The following is a 24,272-nucleotide window of genomic DNA, read 5'->3' on the forward strand; positions in this document are numbered from 1 at the left end:
TATCTTATGATACTCATAAACATAAATGCGAGGGACACCTGCCGCCGCCCATGTCACCGGAGTCTTAGAGGTATCATCCTGCGGTGTGTCCAGTTCCTCGTCTGGATATGAAACAACTCTTCACACTTAATTACGGAGGATGAGCGAAATGCCTCATTTCTCTTTGTTATAGGCTAAGCTTCCAGTAATCCCAAACAAAAGGTCTGGCTCTGGAAGCTGTAGGATTTGCTGGTGGGATTATAGTCTCATGGATAATGATGTGCAGTCAGCGAAAGCAAAGCTTTATTTGAATTCAAATTGGCCGGTAAACAAAACCCATCGGTATGTCTGCTGTTGGAGTATCTGTCTAGTAAGCACTGTGTCAATGCATCAGCAACCCCGTGCAATTTATACGGATCTATTATTGCCGTTACAGTGAGCAAGTGTTCTGTTATCTATCCGTTCATTATGAGGGTTGCCGGAGCTCTGTTTCTGTACCTTTTCTCTGCGCTACAGGGCCCGGATCGGGCTTTTTGATAGCACCTCTCTCTTGTGTTGGTGTCTTTAGTCTTTGATTAACAGGCACGTGGTTTCAGAGACTCTTTCAGAAACGTCCACCAATTGTTGTTTTATTTTGACATGTATTTCTTACTTCTGCTAAGTCAGTAATTATTGGTGTTTTAGGCTAACAAACTCACTTCTACTATTGCTCATATTTAGGGTTAGGGATTTCGAACAACCCCCTCGACTCTAAGTATTAAACTTTGCCAAGTAACGTGTCCCGCAATTTATGCGACGGACATAAGTGATACCTTGATTTATGTGGCTTGTTGAGGAAAGGTATTGTTCTAAGCAGGGTTCCCACGGGTCCTTGAAATCCTTGAAAGTTTTTGAATCTGAAATTTTTTTTTCAAGGCCCTGGAAAGTTTTTGAAAATAAACATACATAGATACAGGTCCTTGAAAATGCTTGAATTTATTTTGTGCGAGAAGTTTTCTGGAAAAAATTCCATATTATTCCCTCAAGTCCACTAATGTGTTATTTCGCCAACACTTCGTGGCCTATGCATACTAGCTTGCTTGATTTACGTTAGTTATGCGCATTTTCACGTTACGTTAAGTGTTTCCCATTAAGTGTTTTCGCACCAAACTACAACGATGGTACCTCAACATTTCATGCAAAAGTTAATATCAGATAATTTTAGAATACAGTATAGGATGTACCGAATATTCTTCAGTTTTATGCAAATCAGAAATACGACAAATAGAATATCTGATCTCTCTCATATGGCCAGAAAAAGTTTTTCTGCGTAGTTGTGTTTGACACAAAAAAAAAACTGTAACAATGTATCTTACAAGGTAACACGATGTAACCTTGCTCTCACTTGAAATGTGTCCCCACATTAAGTCCTTGAATTTGAGGATATTGGACCTGGAAAGTTCTTGAAAGGTCCTTGAATTTGAAGTTAACCAAGGTGTGGGAACCCTGTCTAAGATACTGGTCTTAGAAAAGTCTGGTTTAAAGCTACACTGTGTAATTATTTAAGTTGATTCTTAGCAAAAAACACTTTGTTCTTTCAAAATAATATGTGCTCATTAATGTGTAATTACTTCTACCAACTAATCAAGTATTCTCGTAAGCGTAGAATCTGCCATTTAGAATACATACGAGCGAGTCGCTCGAATGGCGGCAGCCATGTTGCGCCTCCATCTTTAAAATACATGTGCCAACGAGGGACATACCTGGAAATTCAAGCTTCGCCTTCCGCGTTCTTACACTCAGTGGCGCCGTGACGAATGCGAGGGGGAGATTACTCACGACTGCCGGCAGATTTGAAATAATACGGCCACCGTAGGAGTTAAAACGCCCTCGGATTGGGAGGGGCTAGAAAGTAGTATTCAGTTGGTAGTCATAAACAATTTCACCGCTAGATGGGAGACAATCCTACACAGTGTAGCTTTAAGGAGGGACCTGGACTTGAGGGAGGGCTATTTGGATGTAGACTAGTTTATAATCAACCCTGAAAATCCCCTAGCAAACATTGAGAGCGCTGTAACAGTCACATAGCAATGTCCTGGGAGTGGGAATCATCCAGAACATGTTAGCATTTTCACAACAAGTTGTTCACACCTTTGATGTGGCCTTTTTGACACTCATAAATGCCCTAGCATCCACCGTGAACACCCAAGCAATGAAACAGCAATGCCTTGTCAAGCATCTAGCATCATTGCAGCAAGTTCCGTTGGTTTCTATTCGGTTAGTTGTTCACTCCTTGATGTGCCTTTTTTTGACGTGGACCACCAACTAGCAACCATCCAAAACATCCTGAAAATGCAACACCATAGCAAAGTCCTGGCAGCCATTCAGAACATTGTAGCATAATTGCGTCCATTTCCATTGGTTTCCAGTGGGTTAGTTGTTCGCACCTTGATGATAGTGCTGCGTTTGTTGTGTTAAGACAATGAATGGCTATTCAGATATCAGGCCGGTTGGTAAATCCAGTGTATTATAAGGCACCGGAGTGTGTCAGCTTAGTGTCAGGGCACTCTATATTTCCAAGTCAGACACCTTTTAATTGAATTCAACTGGAGCGAGACAAGATGGGTAAATATAAGCCATATGTTCTTTGCACCTTATTTGCTGTAGGTGGTGATTTCAAATAATGACTTCTGTGTTGTTCTGGAGGTTGGGCAGAAAAACCTCCAGTTTTCACTCTTTCGTTTCATGTTCCTGATGATGAGGCAAAGTCATTTAATTAAACATTTTAAAAGCAGGAGGACCTTAAGGTCCTAAGACAACTCAGAATACCTAGAACAATTAGTATGCACGCAGACCTGTTATTCACTGCTCTGCAAATGTCTTTGCGAGTCTGACCTTTGAGATGTTCCTTAATAAAGGTGTTCGATTATTTTTTCTCTTCTACTTAGAGCACATACATATAATCAAAAAAAGGAGAACTTATAGCTCTAAAGCATCTCTCTATACTGGTATCCTGAACCGTATCCACAGCCTATGATGTTATTCTGCAGATAACGGCGCCTGCATTTCCTCCTGACCGTATGCGAATCTCAAAGCTTTCATCGCTTGGTCTTGGCTCGTGCCTTTAAACTCAAGGAAGTGCTTGCGATACTTTTTGAGACTGTGTTCTCCTGTTGTTAAACTGTTTTCAGGATGTTTAGTCTAGATCACACACAGAGAAGTGATAATCTCAGTGAATGACATGTGAATGTAAAAACATCCCACACACAACATCGCAGCCTTAAGTTAAGCATGATGAGTGTTGTCACACTCTGAAACATCCGTCCTGTCTTAGGACTTACAAACCTGTCTTGGCATTTTATTTAGAAAGGTTGATTGCCTCAAGTGGATTATGATCAATTTCCACCCTACCAATTTGGGTGAATCTCATGTAAACTGTCTGGCACAAATCTAGGTAATATGTCACAATGAATTATTTTAAAGTATTCATTTAGCAGGCACTGTTTTATCCAAAGCAACTTAAAGCGCATTCAAATTATATATTTATTTTTATAAAGTTATATTTTGCGACCCTTATGATTTATGACCCTTTAGGACCCTTATGATTTTTTTTTTTTTTTTTTTTTTTTTGCGTTAAAAGAAATATCTTTGCCTTTTCATGACAATTTCCAGTTTCTCAATTGTCAAATTTTTATTTTTTATTTTTAATAAAAAAATACAACGATATGATATATAATTTAGTATGTGTACACCATGGTTGTTGTTTTTTTTTTTTTTTTTTTTTGCTGTAGTTTTTAAATAAAGTAAAAAAAAAATCTAGAAATTTGGCCGAAAAATTTGGTAAAAACAATTTTCACTCAGAAATTGCTAGTAAATTTCACAAACATTTACACACACACACACACACACACACAAAAAAAAAGTTAAATGTGACATTTTTAAGTCATAAGACTACAATAGTAGATGTACTCTAAAAATCTTTGTTATATTTACATTTCTTAATGAAAAATATAATTCCATGCACATTTATTGTGATTCTGTGCTGCAATCCAAGCTAGACCTTTTGAGATCATACATTTTTTATATCTGTTTGCATGCACAGACCACACACACGAATGAACTTATTTCATTTCAGTTTTGTGCCTAGTACGTGAATTACGCAATCTCACCCCAGTTTTCTTTTCAGATTAGGCAATTTGTGTAACATGGCCACAAGCTAATTTAATAACATAAATGTTATTATGGTCCATTAATAGCACATGGGGAGTGTCTGGTGGTCTAGTCCCACTGGAGCTCTGTTCATTCAGCATTGAAGAAGTTCACACGGAGGTTCACTCGGGCTGTGACTGACAGGTCTCGAACCCTGAAACGCTTCCCCTTGATTACAGATTCAGCGGGGCCCAAAAGGAAGAGCACAGGGGTCTAAAGTGTCATCCTCCCATTAAGCTCAGCTTGTGTAACCATAATGCGCACAAAATAGCAGTGAGAACACACTCATGCATATGGAAATGAACGGCCATTCACTCGTACATCAGCGATGCAGACCGACTCCATCCGAAACGCATTAGTATTCTACGACTGCAGTGCAGAAGTGAACAGACACACTGAGATTCGTAAGTTTTGACTCATTTCCACCATTTGTTTAATGGCAGTTGAAGACATCAGCCCGTCACTTTGATTGTAGCCATAAGATCAGTTTAATAAGGCAATCTGTGGCGAGGCAGTAAATCTGTTAATCCTATTACCAATTAAAAAGGAGAGGGGATTTTTTTTTGTTTTCTTTCCCAAAATTATTTGACAAAATGATATTACTGTTATTTTTGTTTTGATTACTATTACATCTGTTCTCTTTCCCTGCACCTTTGCAGGGTCATTAGTCAAGGTAGTATTTTGATTGAAGTCATTATTGCTTTTCTTTTGTAGCAGCGCCGTAGAGATTAACACTGAAGCATGTTGTATGAGCAGACAAAGCCTCCACAGTCAGTGCAGTGGATTACTGTCAGCGCGGAGGTATAGGAGGACGAGGCAGCCCATAATTCCTATAGAAAGGTAGACAAACACACAGCCGCCAACCAACAACTTTCCCCGCAGAGGCCTTTTGTCTTCCCCTTGTTCCTTTCTACCCCAGCGCCCTGTCAAAACTGATAAAGAGCGCTGACCCGACCAGGGCCCGAGTGTGACACCGACACCGAATGTGGCCCGGATCATTGCTTCAAAGCATCCTCTTCAATTTAAGCTCCTGTTGTCGGATATTTGAGATCTTATTATGTAATTGGACAGAGCAATTGCAAATTCATAAGTGCATTTAACTGCAAATATGTGCAAACCGAAATGCATGACCACTGCTGTGGAATTTGTCACTGTGTACACTTGATTTTCTGAACTGGAATTAGGATTATGTGAATCCATAAAATTGCTGGGTTATGTAGCTGTCATTGTTTTTACTAGTATTTCATCATGGCTTATTTACAAATTGTACATTTCTAAATGTAAAAAAAAAAAAAAAAAATGCTGCACTAAATTTCTTGGATGTTTGAGTCATTTCAACTTAAATTACATTAAAACTGGCTTTAAAAAAATGAGTTGAATCTTGGATAATTTGTAAAAAAAAAAAAAAAAAAAAAAGGTGCTTAACTTATTTTGATGGTTTAAAGCAATGCAAAAATAAATGTTGTCATAACTTATTGATCATATCATTTCTTACAGTGTTGATTGATTATGACAATGAATTATTGTAAATGTATTTTTTTGCAGTGGTTTCTTGTTGCTGTTGTTGTGATAAATGTATAGAAGCAATGAATGTTCCCCGGCTATACATGACATGGCTGTGTATTTTTCTGAAGTAAAATCTTTATCAAATAGCCATTCTTTGCGTTTGAAAAAAGCCAGCCCATTACCTCACGACTGCTTTTGTTGGCCCTTTACAAGAGCGAACAAAAAAAACTGTTATTCAGGAGAAGGCTTTAGATTTTTATTGTTGGTGGAGCTCGCAGTGTTATTGTATTAAAAAGAGCCATCTGGGCCAGAAACAATGGCTTGAAATTATCTCTGAATACCCAGTGAAAAAAAATATATATAAAGCTTTCTCCTTCTCATTATGTTTTGGTGGGGGGTTTGTAGACTATAAGTGACTTTTGTTGTTCTTGATGCATTCTTCTTCTTTTTCAATCGGCCCCTTTTTCAGATAGTGTGGAGCTGTAGAGGGACTGAGGCGGGCGAGTGTAGCCGCTCTGCGAGCACTCTGTGCGGGCGAGCGTCGCGAGTGGACGCTGGTGGATCATGAGAGCGGGCGCTGGAGGAGAGCGCGCCGGGGAAGAGCGTCTGCTCGCCGGCTCGCGTCTGAGGATCCGCCCGGGACGCAAGCGGGACTGTGGATGTGTCAGTCAAACTGTAACTCTGTAAGTAACTCTGGTATTATGGTCTGTGCGTGTCTGTCTGCCGGGACAGGATATTAATTAGCGATTCTAACGGCTTTAAATAGCGTGTTATTATTTTAAAATGTCGATTTAATATAAGCTGCATTATTTATTCAAGCTATTTGTTTATATTGGCTACACACAGATGTCTACTTGTTGACTGTTCGCGGCGGTTTGGAAAACTTTTAGGGGGGAAAAACGTCATTCATTTTTAAAACATTAAAAACATTAATTTTAATATATCAGTTCAAATAAAGTAAAATGAACACACACACACAAATTGCGTGTATCTGCGAAATTGCGTCATGAGAATTACAACAACAAAAAAGCATCTAAAGATGAATGTTATTATTATCTGCCAAACTTATACATTTCAAATAAGATCATAATTTGTAGCCTATGTGTAGATGAATTGTTTAATTTCGTTTTTTTTGTTTTAATGTTTTAAGTTTCTGATTTCGGTCCCCGTTTTTTCTGAAATATTAAAACTGGATGCCGTTATCATGTTGACAGAAGAAGCCTATATAAAGTAGTGTGTTATTTGTCATATTTTGATCTGCAGTCAGCGCGGCCCCTAGTGGAGAAAACACACACACACACACACACATACACACACACACACACACACACACACACACACACTCTCTCTCTCTCTCTCTCTCTCTCTCTCTCTCTCTCTCTCTCTCTCTCTAATTAGTATCTCCTAATTTAAGACGTAATGCTTGAATAATTGTAACTCTCACTTTCAAAGAATGTTTTGAGTTAGTTTTTGTGTAGCCTACATATAAATTTATTAAGATGGACTGAATTTGTTGAACGCAAACATAAAATAATTGACTGAAACATTTTTGGTAGTTATTTTCATTTATTCGTTTAGATCCCATGCTTAGGTTAAACGTATTGTTAGGATAAAAAAATATGCAAGAAATTAGATATTTTTCAAATCAGGGTTGACAGATTACGATTGTCCTATTTATGTTGCTTTTTAATATTTCTTCATTTGTATTTCTTAGGTAGGCCTACTTCTTTCTTTTAAAATAAAAACATCTCAGAACCAATCAGTTGATATCATTAAAATATATTTTAGTTAACATTAAGAGACTTGCCTCTTCACGACTATTGTGAAGAGCTGTGACAATTAACAATTTAGCCAAAGCAGGAGCCACTCTGGGATGTTAGAGATTCCCCGCTGTTCTACACATTTCCATAAGCAGATTAAGGCACTCAAATGCAGATCGAGAGAGAGAGAGAGATCGAGAGAGAGAGAGAGAGAGAGAGAGAGAGAGAGAGTAGAGTTGCATTAGAATGGCGCATCGTGTTCAGATTCTCACGTTCTTAGGAGTTGAAGTTGAAATAGACTATTTGTTTATTTATTCATGCATCCATCCTTCAAAAGTGCATTTCAGAATCGTTCACATACGTTAGGCCCCTATATCTTTGTATATTCTGTTGTGTTCACTCTTTGTAATTTAGGCTATTTTGTATTCGCTGCAAATTATATCGCGTAGTGTATATTTTTAATAAAACAAATTTATGGAAGAGTCTGCGTAAATGTGTTGCTGGGAAATATTCTGAAAGTGTCTACGATGAGCCTTTTCATATATAAATATCACCACAAGAGGACGCTATTGAAACATAATAAGATCTGCTTTCGTGCATTGTAACAAAAAAACAAACAAAAAAAAGAAATCATCCGGCGTGTTTTTCCTGACATTAAGCCTGTTTGGATATTAGTTCCACTTTTTTCGTGTTGTCGAGCAAGCCTATAGTCAACTTCTGCTGAAGAATGAACGAGTCATAACTCTTGAAGAACAGATATATTAGTTATTATTCGGGTTTAATGAAAGTGTCTGATTGTCAGGCTGTCCTGTTGGTGGATGTTATTTTGAAGGAGGTTCTGCTGAATAAACCCTCTCCCCTTGTCACTCTTCATGGAGTGGGATTGTAATAACACAAATCCTCAGAACTCAGATGGTCAGTGTAGTCAGCTTTTGTAGTGCTTTTGTTCAGGGTGATGTAATGACAACAGCCCAGACAAAACTGCCTGTTTGTGATGATTGACGGCTCTCCATTTTATAATTCGCATTACGCTTGAGCCAGTTGAAGTGTACTTTATAAATAGCCTACAGAAGTTTTACCACATATCATGGATATTGTTTCAAAAAATGGGAAGAAATTAAATAACAGTTAAAAAGTTGCATAAATGCTGTTGTTTATTAAAGATACGAATAATACAAATAACAACCGCGAGATCACCAAATTAATTATAACTATAGGCCTGTAATATTAGAACGAAATGAAATTGTACGTTTGTATTTAACACACTTCCACGCCTTTTAGAGTTTTAAGAAATATTCAAGCAAAAGTTTGTAATATTATAAGACTTTATGTTTGAACTTTCACTAAAAGTGTTTCTTTTTAATTGTTTTGAACAGTCTGTTCATTTAGACGTTAATTTATGTATGATATATTCTCACAACAAAGCGACGAATCCAAAAACTTTTCAAACAAAAGGCACAACTGTGTTTTAATGTTTGGTTTTAGGATCTTAAGATCATCCGTCCTTGTAGCTAATATACTTTGATTAGAAAGTCGTTTGTGTGAAATATTCTCACTTTAGTTCTTTCTCTGATAACACACACACACACACACACACACGCACAGTGCTCATTGGTGGAGAAGTGCTGCTTGTGGCTCAGCGCTGCACTGCTGACCGCGCGTAACCCCGCCCCTTTATGCAAATCCAAGAGACACACAGTCGTGGCTGAGGGAGCAGACGCGCTCTGATTGGTCAGCGACAAACCCATTTATATTCGCTGACAGTCGCTCTATGAATGGTTGTCTATTAACTTGTTCAAAAAGTATCAGGAGTTGACAAGGGCTCTGGCGAGGAGGCAAACCGAGTTTGTGTCGATTCCTCAAGACTGAGAAAAGAAGTTTGTGGAAACCAACAGGACCTAGCGCTTACTTCCTCAGCAAAGTTACCAGACCTGCTAAGGTAACTTCAGCAAGCCTCCACTTTTTGGACTTTTTGTTTTGTTTTTGTTTTTTTGTTTTTGTTTTTTTAAAACTGCTGGTGGGGAAGACTTTCATAAACTCGTTTTTAAATGTACAACATGATGGAAACCGAGCTGAAGCCCCCGGCGCCTCAGCCTAACACGGGGGGCACGGGGAACACCAACTCCTCAGGAAACAACCAGAAAAACAGCCCGGACCGGGTCAAGAGACCCATGAACGCCTTCATGGTGTGGTCGCGGGGCCAGAGGAGGAAAATGGCACAGGAGAACCCCAAAATGCACAATTCGGAAATAAGCAAGCGACTCGGGGCCGAGTGGAAACTTCTGTCCGAGAGCGAGAAGCGGCCGTTCATCGACGAAGCCAAGCGCCTTCGGGCTCTCCACATGAAGGAACACCCGGATTACAAATACAGACCCCGGAGGAAAACCAAGACCCTCATGAAGAAGGACAAGTACACCCTGCCGGGCGGGCTCCTAGCGCCGGGCGGTAACGCCATGGGCGCCGGTGTGGGTGTAGGGGCCGGCTTGGGCGCAGGGGTCAACCAGAGGATGGACAGCTACGCGCACATGAACGGCTGGACCAACGGGGGCTACGGCATGATGCAGGAGCAGCTCGGTTACCCGCAGCACCCGGGGCTCAACGCGCACAACACGGCGCAGATGCAGTCCATGCACCGCTACGACATGAGCGCGCTCCAGTACAACTCCATGACCAACTCGCAGACCTACATGAACGGATCGCCCACCTACAGCATGTCCTACTCGCAGCAAAGCACGCCGGGAATGACGCTGAGCTCCATGGGCTCGGTGGTCAAGTCCGAGTCCAGTTCGAGTCCGCCGGTGGTCACGTCGTCCTCTCACTCCCGGGCCGGACAGTGTCAAACAGGGGACCTGCGGGACATGATCAGTATGTACCTGCCCGGGGCCGAGGTGCAGGAGCAGAGCGCGCAGAGCAGACTGCACATGTCCCAGCACTACCAGAGCGCGCCTGTGCCCGGCACGACGATTAACGGCACGATCCCACTATCGCACATGTAAAAAAAACAAGAAAAAAACAAAAAAAAAAAACAGAACTTTTCTACACTGCTGGACTCCTTTGGACTATTTTTGTACAGAACACTTTTTTGGGGAGGGGAAAGTTGTATAGAGCTCAAGGAAAGAACACAAAACTTTTGCTTTCTATTTAAAAAGGAACGGTAGGAACTCACAGTTTGTCGTTCTGTTGTTCTTTTTTTTTTCTTCTTCTTTGCCTTTCTTTGCTTTGCTTTTTTGTTTTTTAATTCCAGAAGGTGTATGCGATTTGGAAAAGTAGAAAAACGGGGGGAGAGTGAAGCAAATGTTTTATTATTGCAATCGACTTTTTTTGTACAGTATTTATCAAAGAAACATAATAACAACCAGATGTAATGTTTGTAAACAGCAGGAAGTTACGTTTTTATAAAAAGGCAATTGTGGAACAACAACAACAACAAATAAATAAAAAAAGACAAAAAAAAAAGAGAGAAAAATATGGCACAATAACTGATGTTTACTGCTTCAGTATATGCTCCAAAAATTCTGCAAACGCTGAAATGAAAGAACGGGATAAAAAGAGTTTCTCACTGAAGGTACATAGTAATAAACCATTATAATTATTATTCTATTATTACGTTCTAAAGGAGAGAACAAACAGAGGCACTCTCGCAAGGTTAGACCTTTTTATTTGATTTGATTATTTTCGGTCTCCCACTCTTCATCTGTTAGGTATATGAAGTTTGTGTTCTTTATTTTTCTCATGGTTTGTAAAATTTTCTGTACATTTTCTGTGATATTTTAAGTTTTTATTTTAAAACTTTCATTTTTCGTAGTTGTAAAATGTGGCCTGTACGCAGTTGCCAACGCTCCATGTATATATTTTAACTAATAACATCATTATAACAGTTACAATCTGAGTTTTTTTTTTTTTTTTTTCAATATGCAGTTTGAAATGAATAAATTTTTGAAATTTGGATATTTGAAATTGTTTCTGGTTTTGATTTTATTTAACATTTGGCTTGATATCAGAATTATACGGTCACTTAATATATGCATTCATATTCTCATTAACTCAAACACAATTTTATGAATTATTTGTGTTGATAAGATGACACACTTACACATGGGTGCAGCTCTCTGAAAGTAAGTATATTGGATTTGAATGTGCAGAATTATGACAGCGTGTTTATTGGTGTTTGATTCCAACAAATGAAATGTTAGATGTTATTTAAATGAAGTGAGCATTAAGTTAACACCGTCTCTATGTTTTTAGTGGAAACGAGGACTAAGTTTCTTGCCTGTAAATCTCTGCTCTGCTCGGGGAGATAAAACGGCCCAAACGAAATGAAGACGCACGTCAAGGTAGTCACTTACTTTATAACTTTATTTCACATTTTTATAAGAGTGCAAGAATTTTTTATTTTTTATTTTTTTGCGCGCAGATTTTTTTAAAACGACCAAGTTTTTCCATTTCATCATTTCAAAAATAATATTTGGATTGTGTTTTTCAATAGCAATTATATTTTTGATTATAAAACAATACACATAAATAACTAGCCTGTCCTATAATGTTAAATAATTTGTATGTTTTTTTGTTTTGTTTTTAATATATTAGATGCATATTGATACAAAGTTCAATTTGGATGTTTAAGTCCTTTCAACTTAAATTACATTAAACTGACTTTAAAAATGAGTTGAAACAAGTTGAAAATTGCTTAACTTACATAATGTTGTCAACCTATTGATCATGTAATTTTTTACAGAATAAAAACCGTTCACATTCGATCGCTGAAAATTCGATTTGGAGTTTTTTGCAGAATGAAAATAGAATGACAGTAAAACATCAGGCGTCTCTGCTCACTTCACATAGAGCTTTGCGTTCACATTAATGTTCAGGTTTAGTGTTTGACACAGTTTCGAGAACATGCTGCTGCAGGCTCTTGTTGTGTGATGAGATGATGGAGATGAATGAAGTGTGTATTTCTCTGGTAGATGAGTGTGTTTCTCGCCAAGGCAGCGAGGCATCTCTTACAGCGGGTCTCGGGGGAGAACGGCTCACATTAAGCACTGAATGAATATTTGACGAGGGCTCATTCCGACAAACGTGTCCCTGCCGGACTCTCAAAGGGTCAGGGAGCACTGCTTGAATCCATTATTTATACAAGCAGAGGAATTGGTTGTAATGGCTGAATCTGTTTGATAAACTGGGAATTTAAGTGAACTGGAAACGCGACTAAAAAGGAGCGTTCCTAATGGTTCAGTGTGTAAAGCAGCTGAAATGTTGAGATTTAAGGTTCATTACACATACCTTCAAAACAGGGTTATGTATCCTAAAAAAAAATAATTAAAAAATTGCAGTTTAACGATGGAAGTGATGTACTAGTGAAGAACCGATATTTGTAACCACAGATTGACAGCTGAAAATGCTGATTAAAATAAGTGTTATATGAAGTGTAGACACATACACTTATGGAAAAACAGAATGCGTTTAGGAAAAACAATGTATGAACCGCAGCGGTTTGTGGGATTAGGCTATAGGCTATAAAATAATAGGTTGAGACATGTAATGAGACGAATAAATAATGGCATCTGCTTTTTGCAGTTCTGTTGGGAATGCGTGGTGGATTCTGTTTAAGAATAATATCTTACAAAGAGTTGCTTTAGCTGTCATGTGTGTGGTTTTATTGCATTACGAAAATTCATTAGAAAGTGCTTTTGTTGAAATCGCTCGAATATTATATGGGATGATGGGAAAACTGCTGTTGTGGAGAGGCAGATAGCCTACATCTGTAGAGCAACAGGTGCTAAGCGCGCGCTCGAGGACTCAAAACTCTCATCTCTGAGAAACCTTTTCACGGGAACATCTTCAGTCTGAGCTTTTTAAAGATGTTATCTGGTGACAGAGTAACACGGACTATTTTTGAAAATACTTACGGTTTTAGGCCTAACAGAGCACCAAACTAGCTCATCCCTTCAAATGTAATTTATGATGTTTTGTCTCGGCAAAATTTCATTATAATATGAGCAAAGATAAGTTGAATAGGGGATTATATGTCATATATGTGGCCGATTGACCAATGGGAAAAGCTATAGGATAAACCTATACTACTACACTGCAAAAAAAACAAAAACTTTTTGTTGGTTTAACTTAAAAAAAAAAGTAAGTTACCTGGTTGCCTTAACATTTTGAGTTCATTGAAATTATAAATTTGAGTTAATACAACAAAGAGATTGGTTTAATAAATAGAAACTCAAGATATGAGGTTATCTGAACCACATTAATTATCTTAGTTGATTTGACAGAAGATACAAAGTTATGATAAATCTCTTTTTTTTTTTTATGTGTACTAATAGTAGGCTACTACGAATACATATCGTGGTTATATTATAGCTCATTTTTGTTGTTGGTTATAATCATAGTAAAACAATATATATCAGTATATAACAGTTCATTAATCATTTATTGATTTTATTAAAATGTCGGCTTTTAATCATCATAAAAACATTGTTGTTAGGCCTGTTATTATTGTTGCGCTATGAAATAATTATTAATTGGTTATTTTTTAGGTTATCCTCGTTATTTTAATTCTACAAAGAATATGCATTACATGCATAAATGACTTAAATTGTAAACATCTATAGCGTGTGTCTTTGTGTTTAATGTGTTGTCTGTTGTCTGAGAGTGAATGGGTGGAGAAAGGCGCAAACTATTTGGAGAAAGTAATAAGTTGTTTCTTGTGGCCGTGTTTGCGGGAGGGGGGCCAGTGATGGAGGGGGACTGGGCTGAATTGAGGACTGTCAGAGATGTCTCTCATTGGGTGAATGATCCAGTGCAGGTGCAGGGAAACAGGGGGATGGGGGTCTCAATGAGACCACACACTGTCAGCCAGCACCACAGCAGTATCGCGCCGCGGCCCGAACCGGACCTGAACAAACACCGCGGCGCGTTATTATTTTTAAGCTTTTCATTTATTTTCATGAATCCAGCAAGTAGGCTAGTGACCAGTATGAAAGCAGATGTTTTCCATGTCATTGCTTGTTTGTGTTGATATTCGTTAATTGTTCTGTCCATTTGAGTCACCACTAAAGAAGTTACATATTTTATAGATGTAGCGATCGTTTGTTTACGCGCGCGCGTGACATTAAACAGTCTGAAAACGGATGGATTAAAACAAACCCGTTGTTTAATACCACTGTGCATTCTGTCATAATTTTACCCATGATCCTGCTGAAGACTTTGGCACTCAACTCCAATTCAACTTCCGACAACTGCTTGTCATCATATTCACGCATGCCAGTCTTTTTTTTTTTTAACTGTCAGAGTCTTTGTTGTGCAAAGTTACATTTTAGTAAGAGCCTTCTTGTTTGCAAATGCTAATAAGACATTTTCCTCAAGAACCCTGTTTATCCCAGAACATACTGTTCAAAGACACTAAAGTGCACACACCTTTTAATGTTTGCATGCAATTATATGTTCATTTATTTAATTGTTTGTATTGTCTGGTGCGTGTTTATACATCAGCAACTTTGATTTGCTACATTTGTCAAACCTGAAAAATGAGTTTGATGCGGTCTTGAACATAAACTAGTATTTGTTTAGTTACAAATGCACTCGTGATTAATGACAGGATAATTGGTGCTTTTTCTCGACATCATTGTAAATCATCATCTCGTAATTAATAATATGAATTGGGTCTTTGCAGAACAATCCAGCCTCATGGTGGAGAGATCTTTAGAGTTAGAAAATTGAGTTTTATCATCATCATTAAATGTTTCATATGGCCAGACAATGAAAATCTTTCAGTGTGCATTTGGACAGTTGTTCTGATTTGTCATTGATCTTCATGCACGATTTCAAATGTAGTTTCAAAGATTCAAATTCAACAATTCTGAGCTCATTTATAATTATAGCCTATAGTTTACGCGCGTTTTTTTTTTTTTTTTTATGCTGATAACGGATCGAACAGTTCAGATCAATGAATCTATGCAAGCAGATCACATGTGTCAGTGTGCAACAGATGACATCAGTCCGTGTGTTTCTGTCCTGTATCATTATGCGGGGCAACAAGTTTGACCATATGTAAAGCTGAGGTGCGAGTATTTCATCCCACGCGAGGAACAATCTGTGCTTTTATACAGCAGATCAGTCACAGCAATGCGGATCCTTTTAATGCACCACTGAGTCTCAGACTGGGATAGACGGGGGATGGGGACACTGCACTAATATTAAGCTGGAGGAAAGTGTTTGTTAAAATTTATTGAAATAAAATGTTAAACCAATTTTGACTTATTTTTGCGTGCCTTATCAAACTTGCATAGGCTTTAAAAACTAGCGATTTTCGTTCGTTCGATTTAGAACATTTGCATGGTTTAAAACTACTTGTTTTTTGTTCTTAGCAGCAAAAGCTAGGCTATATATGCAACATTTTTAATTAACACAAAGAAAATAGGCTACTTTTAGTTTTGGAAGGATTTTTAAAGCTCAGAAAAAATAATAATATCCGGAATAATTATTTAGCGAAAACAAAGCGGTCACTACGATTTTAGTGTGAACTAAATGTGGATCGAGCTGCGGAAACGCATCAACTGCTTTTCCTGAAGTTTTTCTTCAAATATAACGATATATTCAAAATCTATTCGTTCTTATTCCCATTTCCTGAAATGTCATCAGGTGAATATCTATGACGCACTTTTTGCATGGATGATATCAAGCATGTGAAATCAGTTTTTTTTTTTTTTTTTTTTGGTTTCCCAGCATTAGGTTTGGGGGCTGTTAGGAGGTTGTCATTAGCTGACCCTCAGAAACAGCAGAGCATTGTTCTCCTCATTCCGCCAATTACAAGCTTCACTTGTACATAGCATATATGTTGATTAATGACACTAAAAGCAATTGGGTCATCCTACTTTAAAAAAAAAAGATCATATTCATCAGCAATTACTTTAAATCTGTTATTTGCTGGTAAAGTGTGTCATTAGGCTTGATTTAGACAAGAAGTTCCTACAAGCTGAAGATATCAATGGGGTAAAATGGATTGATGAAATCGCCGATTGGACAAGGATAGGAAATGTTTTTTTTTTGTTGTTGGGGGGGATATTCCCAGGGAGTTGTTTCTCTTCTCAGTTTTGGATCAAGCAGACGTATGTGTGCTTTCAGAAGAAAGGGTTTGTCTGGACGTTGAATGGCCCATTATGTTTCTCTGGTCACCCCCGTGTCATCTGAATGGAACGCGTGGGCTTGTTGACAACTAATTTTCTCAAAATGTTCACATCTGTGGCTCTTCCTGTCCTAAAGGTGTCTGCATGACGTGGACTCCCCAACACTTTCACTTTTAATCGGAGCCGTTAAATCGAATCGAATCGGCTGGAGATTCGATTCGAATTCATAAGCGTTTATCAAGAACACGTTATTTAAGGATCGCATTTGTTCGAAAGTTAAGTCCAAACGCTATATTTCAGTACTGCACTGTAAAAAAAAAGATTGCTGTGATTATTTATCACAACTTAAATTTCAACATTAGAATAAGAAATAATGTGTTGTTTCAACTTTAAAAAAGTATGTATTCGTGCTTGACTTAAAATATTAAGTTTAGTTAACTTTAGTTAAGTTAGATAGCCTATTTAATTTAAATCTCAACAACCTTTAAGTTAATTGTTATAACTAATTGCAGCAACTAGTAGCCTACTTTTCGAATGGAAAAGTGCATTTATTATTCCGTTTGTTAATTTTAATATTAGGATGACACATTAAAATAAGTCGTAGTCCTCAAATAAAGCCAGGACAGAGCATAGAGCTTTAAAAACAACAAAAACAACAACGAAAAAAACACGCTTCTCATTTTAGGTCACCCCATGCCTTGCATGAGCCTAATTAATTCTCAAGTATGGTTAGTGGGTCTAAAATCTTTGAATGGCCCCTGTGCTCTCGTCAGAGACCCTGCTGGAATGTAAAGATTTTTTTTTTCTTTTTTTTTTTCTATCTTTCATTCAGTCTCAAAGAGCTACTCCAGCGTTCCCTGCAAGTGACGGAATGCCATGCTTTAAATAGGACACACGTTAAAAAAAAAAAAAAAAAAAAAGACCGTTCGAAATTATGCATATTTATAATTTTTAGCGCACGAGATTTCGTTCGTGTGTCAAACGTTATAAAACGAATACGTGAAGAGAGCTGCCAAATATGTCAAGTGGTGTAACCATCAAGAAGATAACCAAACAAAAAATTTCCTTGCACCTTAAAACACGTTTTTTTGTTGTTGTTTTTTTCGTTTTTTTTTTAAACAAATATAATGTGTTTTGAATATCAAGTCATCTGACATGAGCGAAAAGTGATAGGCCTATGCTACTAATAAATACTGCATGTTGGTACCACATTAAATGATTTAATGACAACATTTCTTCACATATTTTGTCTTCTTCTTTTAATAAGACTTTTCCCTCTCTTCTTTGGAGAGTTGCATCACCGATTCATCCTTTGATTTAAGTGTCGAAAAAAATATCAGTATAAATCCTCAACAGGCATTATAGAAGTAGCCTATTATTCAAGCTATTTTTTTTTAACGCATGCAGGCCTACATTTAATAAATAAAGTTTCTGACATCCACCAGAATTTAGGAGATTCTAGACCCATAAATGTACGTTTAAAATGGTTTCCATAAACGAGAACAGCCTAAAATCCGCCCAATAGGGTGGCGTGCTGAAACGCGTGATGCGAGTTAAAAGAGGGTGTTGTTGGCTATATGCAGTGATACGGGAGCTGCTGAAGTGTGTGTTGCCCGGTCAGGCCATTTGATTGTAAATAAGAGAGTTCACACGCCGATCGAGTGACTAGAGGGAACAGGCAAACCATTTGAATCAGGTGCCTATCTCCCTATCGAGGAGATCAGAGCTCAGCCAAATGACATCTCCCTCTGAAAAGCCAATCTAGTCGCAGGATGAGATTTCACTGTCTTTGCGCTCAACCCGCCCAATTAACATAAGAAACACAGCGAGTCCCATTAAAACACGCAACAGTTGGTGGGCAGTTATGGCATTATCTGCCAACAACCCAAGTGCTGGGTTCCCTCTGGGCAATTGTGTCCTAACAAAGCCTGAAGTGCCACTTTATTTCCTATTGATTTATTGGTAGAACTTGCATGTTACACACCGCTCATGTATATATAATTAATTACTTTATCAATAGCAAGAACAGTGTGTAATTACAAGGTTTTCAAGACATAATGACATAAGTAGCTTACTTATTAGTATAATTCATAACACTGTTAACACTTAAACACCTAAACTGATTAAACAATCAACATTTAATTAATATGACATTTATTTATATGGTGGTTCATTAGTTAACATTAATTAATGTATTAACTAACATGAACTAAAAATGAGCAATACATTTGTTACAGTATTTATTAATCTTTGTTAACATTAGTTAATAAAAATAGAGCTGTTCATGTTAGTTCACAGTGCATTAACTAATGTTAATACAACTTTTGATTTTAATAACGTATTAGTAAATGTTGAAATTAACTAAGATTAATAAATGCTGAAGAAGTATTGTTCATTTTTACTAAAGTAGTTAACTAATGTTAACTAATGAACCTTATTGTAAAGTGTTACCATATATATATATATATATATATATATATATATATATATATAAATTTGCAGGTCAATCTAGATAGCAGAGCTTTTTGTATTGGTTATGTGTCAGAGTCATTTACGTTCTATTGCTTTCTGTAGAATATGACATGAAACATATTATGAAATTGCACCTGTCAACATATTATGAAGTTCATAACTCTTGGTACACACAAGACTAATGTGTAATGACAGCTTGTGCTGTACAGGTTTACTATATGACTGGTCAAGTCTAAGATGCGTGATCAATAATTGTGTATTTGTAGATCTTCATAAGAGGCGAGACATTATTGAACGCATTTGGGTTATTGAATAACCCATGCATGGGATAAGGAAAACAGGACATGTACAGACACTTTTATTAATCTCATGTCAGTTTTCAAGAACACCTGGTTAAATCTTGGTAAGATGCGGAAAGAAACCAGTGTTGAAATAAAGTTCATTGTGACAGCTGAAATGTGATCTGAATGGTCCGATTTTTAGTGACTGATTTACCAAATTAGCAAAAAAACCTTGTATTTCATACTTTGTTTCTTATTAATAGGATGTTTTACATCACCTTTGATGTGTTCAGCCTCTTTTTTTCAACTTTTGTATCATCGCTCGGCAGATTATAGTAAAGTTTGCGCCCCTTTTCAGCCTAAGCAGGATAAGCTTGGAGTGGCCTGTCACCGTGGAAACTGCCAGAACAATTCAGTTGAAGTTTGAAGAGGTCAGCTTGCAGGGTCAACAACCCCAGCCTCTGCCTGTGCCAACTTCTGTTGAGCCTGGGACTTTTTGGGGGAGCGCGAGCTCAACCTAACCCTGGGTGGTAGGCAATTCTAAGACTGATATAAATTTTTTGAGTCAGTTTGCGGACTAGGCTCTCCAGGTGGCCTGTGAAATCGATTTTAACCCCGTGACCCTGTCTTGGAGAAGCACGGTTGACAACCTGGGTGAGAATGTAGCCGGGCCTGACAGATTTGCAGCTCTGAGAGTAAAGAGAGCGCGAGAGGGAGGTGGAGGGAGAGCCCGAGCATCTCTTCAGCGCTTTAGAAGTGGTCATTAAAACCTTATTAAAAGTTGGGATGGTTGGGAGAAGAGCTGGTGGACATGTGTACGGCCTCACAGACTTCACTGACTCGGGAACAGTGTGGGGAAAAACGTCAGTGTCCGAGTCTGAGAAGCACAACAAGTTACTCTGAAGTCGATGTTTAGTTGTTGTTGTGAAATGTGGAGAAAAGGAGTTTGTAACTGTAGTGCGTAGAGGATTACGTTAAAGAAAAAAATGTTAAAAAAATGTTTGTTTCAGTAGTACAGGAACAAGATGTGAAACAGTTTGCATTAGCATGATTTTAGTGTTATGTTGTTATGTTATGTTATATGTTTTGTTATGTTATGTGTTGTTATGTTATCTTATGTTATGTCGTGTTGTGTTGTGTTATGCCATGTTGTGTGTTGTTATGTTATGTTATATGTTTTGTTATGTTATGTTTTGTTAAGTTATGTGTCGTGTTGTGTTATGCCATGTTGTGTGTCGTTATGTTATGTTATGTTATGTGTTGTGTTATGCCATGTTGTGTGTTGTTATGTTATGTTATGTTATGTTTTGTTATGTTATGTTATGTTATGTTATGTTATGTTGTGTCGTGTTGTGTCGTGTTGTGTGTTGTTGTTATGTTATATGTTATGTTATATTATGTTATGTTATGTGTCGTGTTGTGTCATGTTATGTTATGCCATGTTGTGTTTTATGTTATGTGTTGTTATTTTATGTTATATGTTTTGTTATGTGTTGTTATTTTATATGTTGTGTTATGTTGTTATATAACATAACATAACATATTTACTTAGTTATGTTAAATGTTGTTATGTTATAACACAACATAAAATAACACAACATAACATAACATGTTTCTGTTGTTATTTTGTTATATGTTATGTTATGTTATAACATAACAACATTTAACATAATAACTAAGTAAATATGTTATGTTATGTAACATAACATAACACAACATATAAAATAACAACACATAACAAAACATATAACATAAAATAACAACACACAACATGGCATAACATAACAACACACAACACGACACATAACATAACAACACACAACATGGCATAACACAACACATAATATAACATATAACATAACATAACGACACAACACATAACATAACAACACACAACACGACACATAACATAACAACACACAACATGGCATAACATATAACATAACATAACGACAAAACACAACACATAACATAACAACACATAACATAACATAACATAACAACACACAACATGGCATAACATAACACGACACAACAACACACAACATGGCATAACATAACACAACACGACACATAACATAATATAACAACACATGACATAACAACATAACATATAACATATATGATCTCCGTCCCCGTCTCGTCGAGATGGAGGATTCATGTCTACTCGCTTTCAACAAGGCCAAACTACATGTGGCCCCGAAAATCTGAGTCAACCTGTTGTGTGATTTGAAATGATTTGGGCCGGTCACAGAGGAGATGGTGTGATCAAAGGAGCGACTCACACACACAGATCTCCTCTCGGGGGCCGACTCCATCTGTCACGTTTAACAGACTGAGGCTGTCCGCCGGGCACTCAGAGAGAGAGAGAGAGAGAGAGTTAGTGCCAGACTGTTGCTGATTGTATTTGATTGCGTTTGAGTGCCGCTTCGACGATGGGTCTAAGAGCTGGTATCATCCCACTCTTGTCACATCACGGAGGACACAAACGGGAAACACTGCACTGAAACGTTTGGAAAGTCTTAGGAAGGCCTTTCTGCATTTGGACGGGATAATACTCCGAGAAAGCCAAGTGTGTGTGATTGTTGTGTGTGGTTATGATAGAAGTGAACCGTGATATACTCATAGCTCGGGTGCAGAACGTCTTGTCTTTACTCCTGTTAGGAGTTCAAGCTGTTATTACACCGTCAGACTCGCTCCGGGATGAAGTGAGTGACAGAATGTTTGCTGGGTGTGTGTGTGTGAGTACGTGGGCTTGTTTTCCTCAGAGTAATGTCACCTTTGCCACCAGTTTTAGATTCATTAGCCGTGCCTATAGAGTAAAACCCACACGGCCTTCGACAGCACATGTCCAGGGTGAACGTGTTTCTATGTAAACTTTGCTCCAAGGTTTTGAGTAAATGGAAATGTGGCCTTCCATTTTCACAGCTCAGTGGTTATTGATATTACAAACATTAATACCATCTTTACAGCCATAAAGACTGATCTGAGTTCTGATGAATAGCAGAGGAGGAATTTTGTGAAAAGACAGTTGTGGAAGACAATATGAGACATTATGAAGTGACTGGATGGTAAAACTTTTCTCTAGGTAAAAGGTCAAATATTGATATTTTATTTTTAAAGAATAAGACCGTGAAAACCTACTTAAAAAGTAAGGGAACAGATTCATAAGTTAACGTTTCTTTAACAGTAAGCTAAAAAAAAAAAAAAATATATATATATATATATATATATATGTTATTCTATACTACTCTCTCTCTCTCTCTCTCTCTCTCTCTCTCTCTCTCTCTCTCTCTCGCTATATATACAGTGCTATGCATAAGTTTAGACACCCATACTAAAGTTGACTAAAAAGAGGAATAAAAAATCATCTTTTGGAAACTGAACTTAATGCCTTAATTTAAAAAATTAGGAAAAATCCAACCTTTAAGGACACCAATTTTCTTTGTGAATGAATAATGCATCGTAAATAAATAAATGTTCTTCCTTAAAATACAGGGTGCATAAGTTTGGACACCCCTATGTTAAATTCCCATAGAGGCAGGCAGATTTTTATTTTTAAAGGCCAGTTACTTCATGGATCCAGGATACTATGCATCCTGATAAAGTTCCCTTGGCCTTTGGAATTAAAATAGCCCCACATCATCACATAGCCTTCACCATACCTAGAGATTGGCATGGTTTTATTTCAGTTAGCCTAACAGCTAGTTTGATTTGCATTGAGAGATGATCTTATGGAAAGTACCCCATGCCAATCTCTAGGTATGGTGAAGGCTATGTGATGATGTGGGGCTATTTTAATTCCAAAGGCCAAGGGAACTTTATCAGGATGCATAGTATCCTAACATTTTTTTTTTTTTAAATACTTAAAAATAAAAATCTGCCTGCCTCTATGGGAATTTAACATAGGGGTGTCCAAACTTATGCACCCTGTATTTTAAGGAAGAACATTTATTTATTTACGATACATTATTCATTCACAAAGAAAATTGGTGTCCTTAAAGGTTGGATTTTTCCTATTTTTTTAAATTAAGGCATTAAGTTCAATTTCCAAAAGATGATTTTTTATTCCTCTTTTTAGTCAACTTTAGCATGGGTGTCTAAACTTATGCATAGCACTGTATATATAACTATGTATATAAAGATATTATATCAAGTTTATACATAAACTAAAGTTAATAAAAAAATGTTTTATATTCATAAAATATACATTTAAATAGTATTATGTAAAAACCATAAGAGAAGATCTAGTGCTATATGTCAACTAACAGTTGACGCTGGTTAACAGATGTGTCATGTCATAGCTGTGACTATATTGGATATTTTAGCATGTATCTTTTCATTTTATAATATTATATTCAGCATGTTGTTAGCACAGACTGTGATTATGGTATCCAATATGGTATATAGGATTTTTGGGGCCGCTTATGGCTGAGTTGGGCTGTGTGTGTGTGTGTGTGTGTGTGTGTGTGTGTGTGTGTGTGTGTGTGTGTGTGTGTGTGTGTGTGTGTGTGTGTGTGTGTGTGTGTGTGTGTGTGTGTGTGTGTGTTTGTGTGCTAGTGTGATGATTAATGAGGTATTTTTGGCAAGTTGGCATTACTCATCAGTGCCATGGCAGTTTTGTTTCGAAAGTGCTGGTGCTGGAGAAAGAGGGATTCAGCCCATCAGCAGTGTGTGATGTCAGCACACAGGACAACAAAAGAGAAGTCCAAATCCGTGGTGTTTGCAGCATTACAGGGGCCCAGGCTGGGATGAACACAGGCCCTCTTTTCACGGGGACAAACATACCAGAACACACGCTCTCACACACACACACACACACACACACACACACACACACACACACACACACACACACACACACACACACACACACACACACACAGACCACTGCTGCAGTGTCTCTGCAGCAGTGGCATAATAACAAAATAATAACACAATTATAAAAATACACAAAA

The 24,272-nt window shown here is 37.5% G+C and overlaps 1 protein-coding gene and 1 long non-coding RNA gene across 5 annotated transcripts in view; both read left to right on the plus strand.

The window, feature by feature from the left end:
* The window catches only part of LOC311296054, a 148,309-nt gene that overhangs the window by 113,600 nt on the left and 10,437 nt on the right, over positions 1-24,272 (plus strand). The window contains exons 1-4 of one of the 4 annotated variants that reach the window (XR_014628468.1): positions 4,384-4,571; positions 4,882-5,007; positions 6,143-6,356; positions 11,679-11,767. This is a non-coding gene — a long non-coding RNA (uncharacterized lncRNA). Of the gene's footprint in view, positions 1-4,383; positions 4,572-4,881; positions 5,008-5,158; positions 5,227-6,142; positions 6,357-11,678; positions 11,768-24,272 lie in introns of those variants that run through there. The other 3 variants (XR_014628469.1, XR_014628470.1, XR_014628467.1) reach the window with 3 other exon arrangements.
* sox2 (SRY-box transcription factor 2) lies at positions 8,380-11,615 on the plus strand. The gene has a single exon (XM_084417715.1). It carries the CDS (start codon positions 9,482-9,484, stop codon positions 10,427-10,429), a length of 948 nt encoding a protein of 315 aa, XP_084273841.1. The 5' UTR covers positions 8,380-9,481; the 3' UTR covers positions 10,430-11,615.

Source organism: Rutilus rutilus (genome assembly GCF_951802725.1).
Source record: "Rutilus rutilus genome assembly, chromosome: 8".
NCBI lineage: Eukaryota > Metazoa > Chordata > Actinopteri > Cypriniformes > Leuciscidae > Rutilus > Rutilus rutilus.

What these genes read in the sequence shown, in the direction of transcription:
- sox2 (XM_084417715.1), top strand. Translation starts at nt 9,482, where the DNA reads ATGTACAACATGATGGAAACCGAGCTGAAGCCCCCGGCGCCTCAGCCT.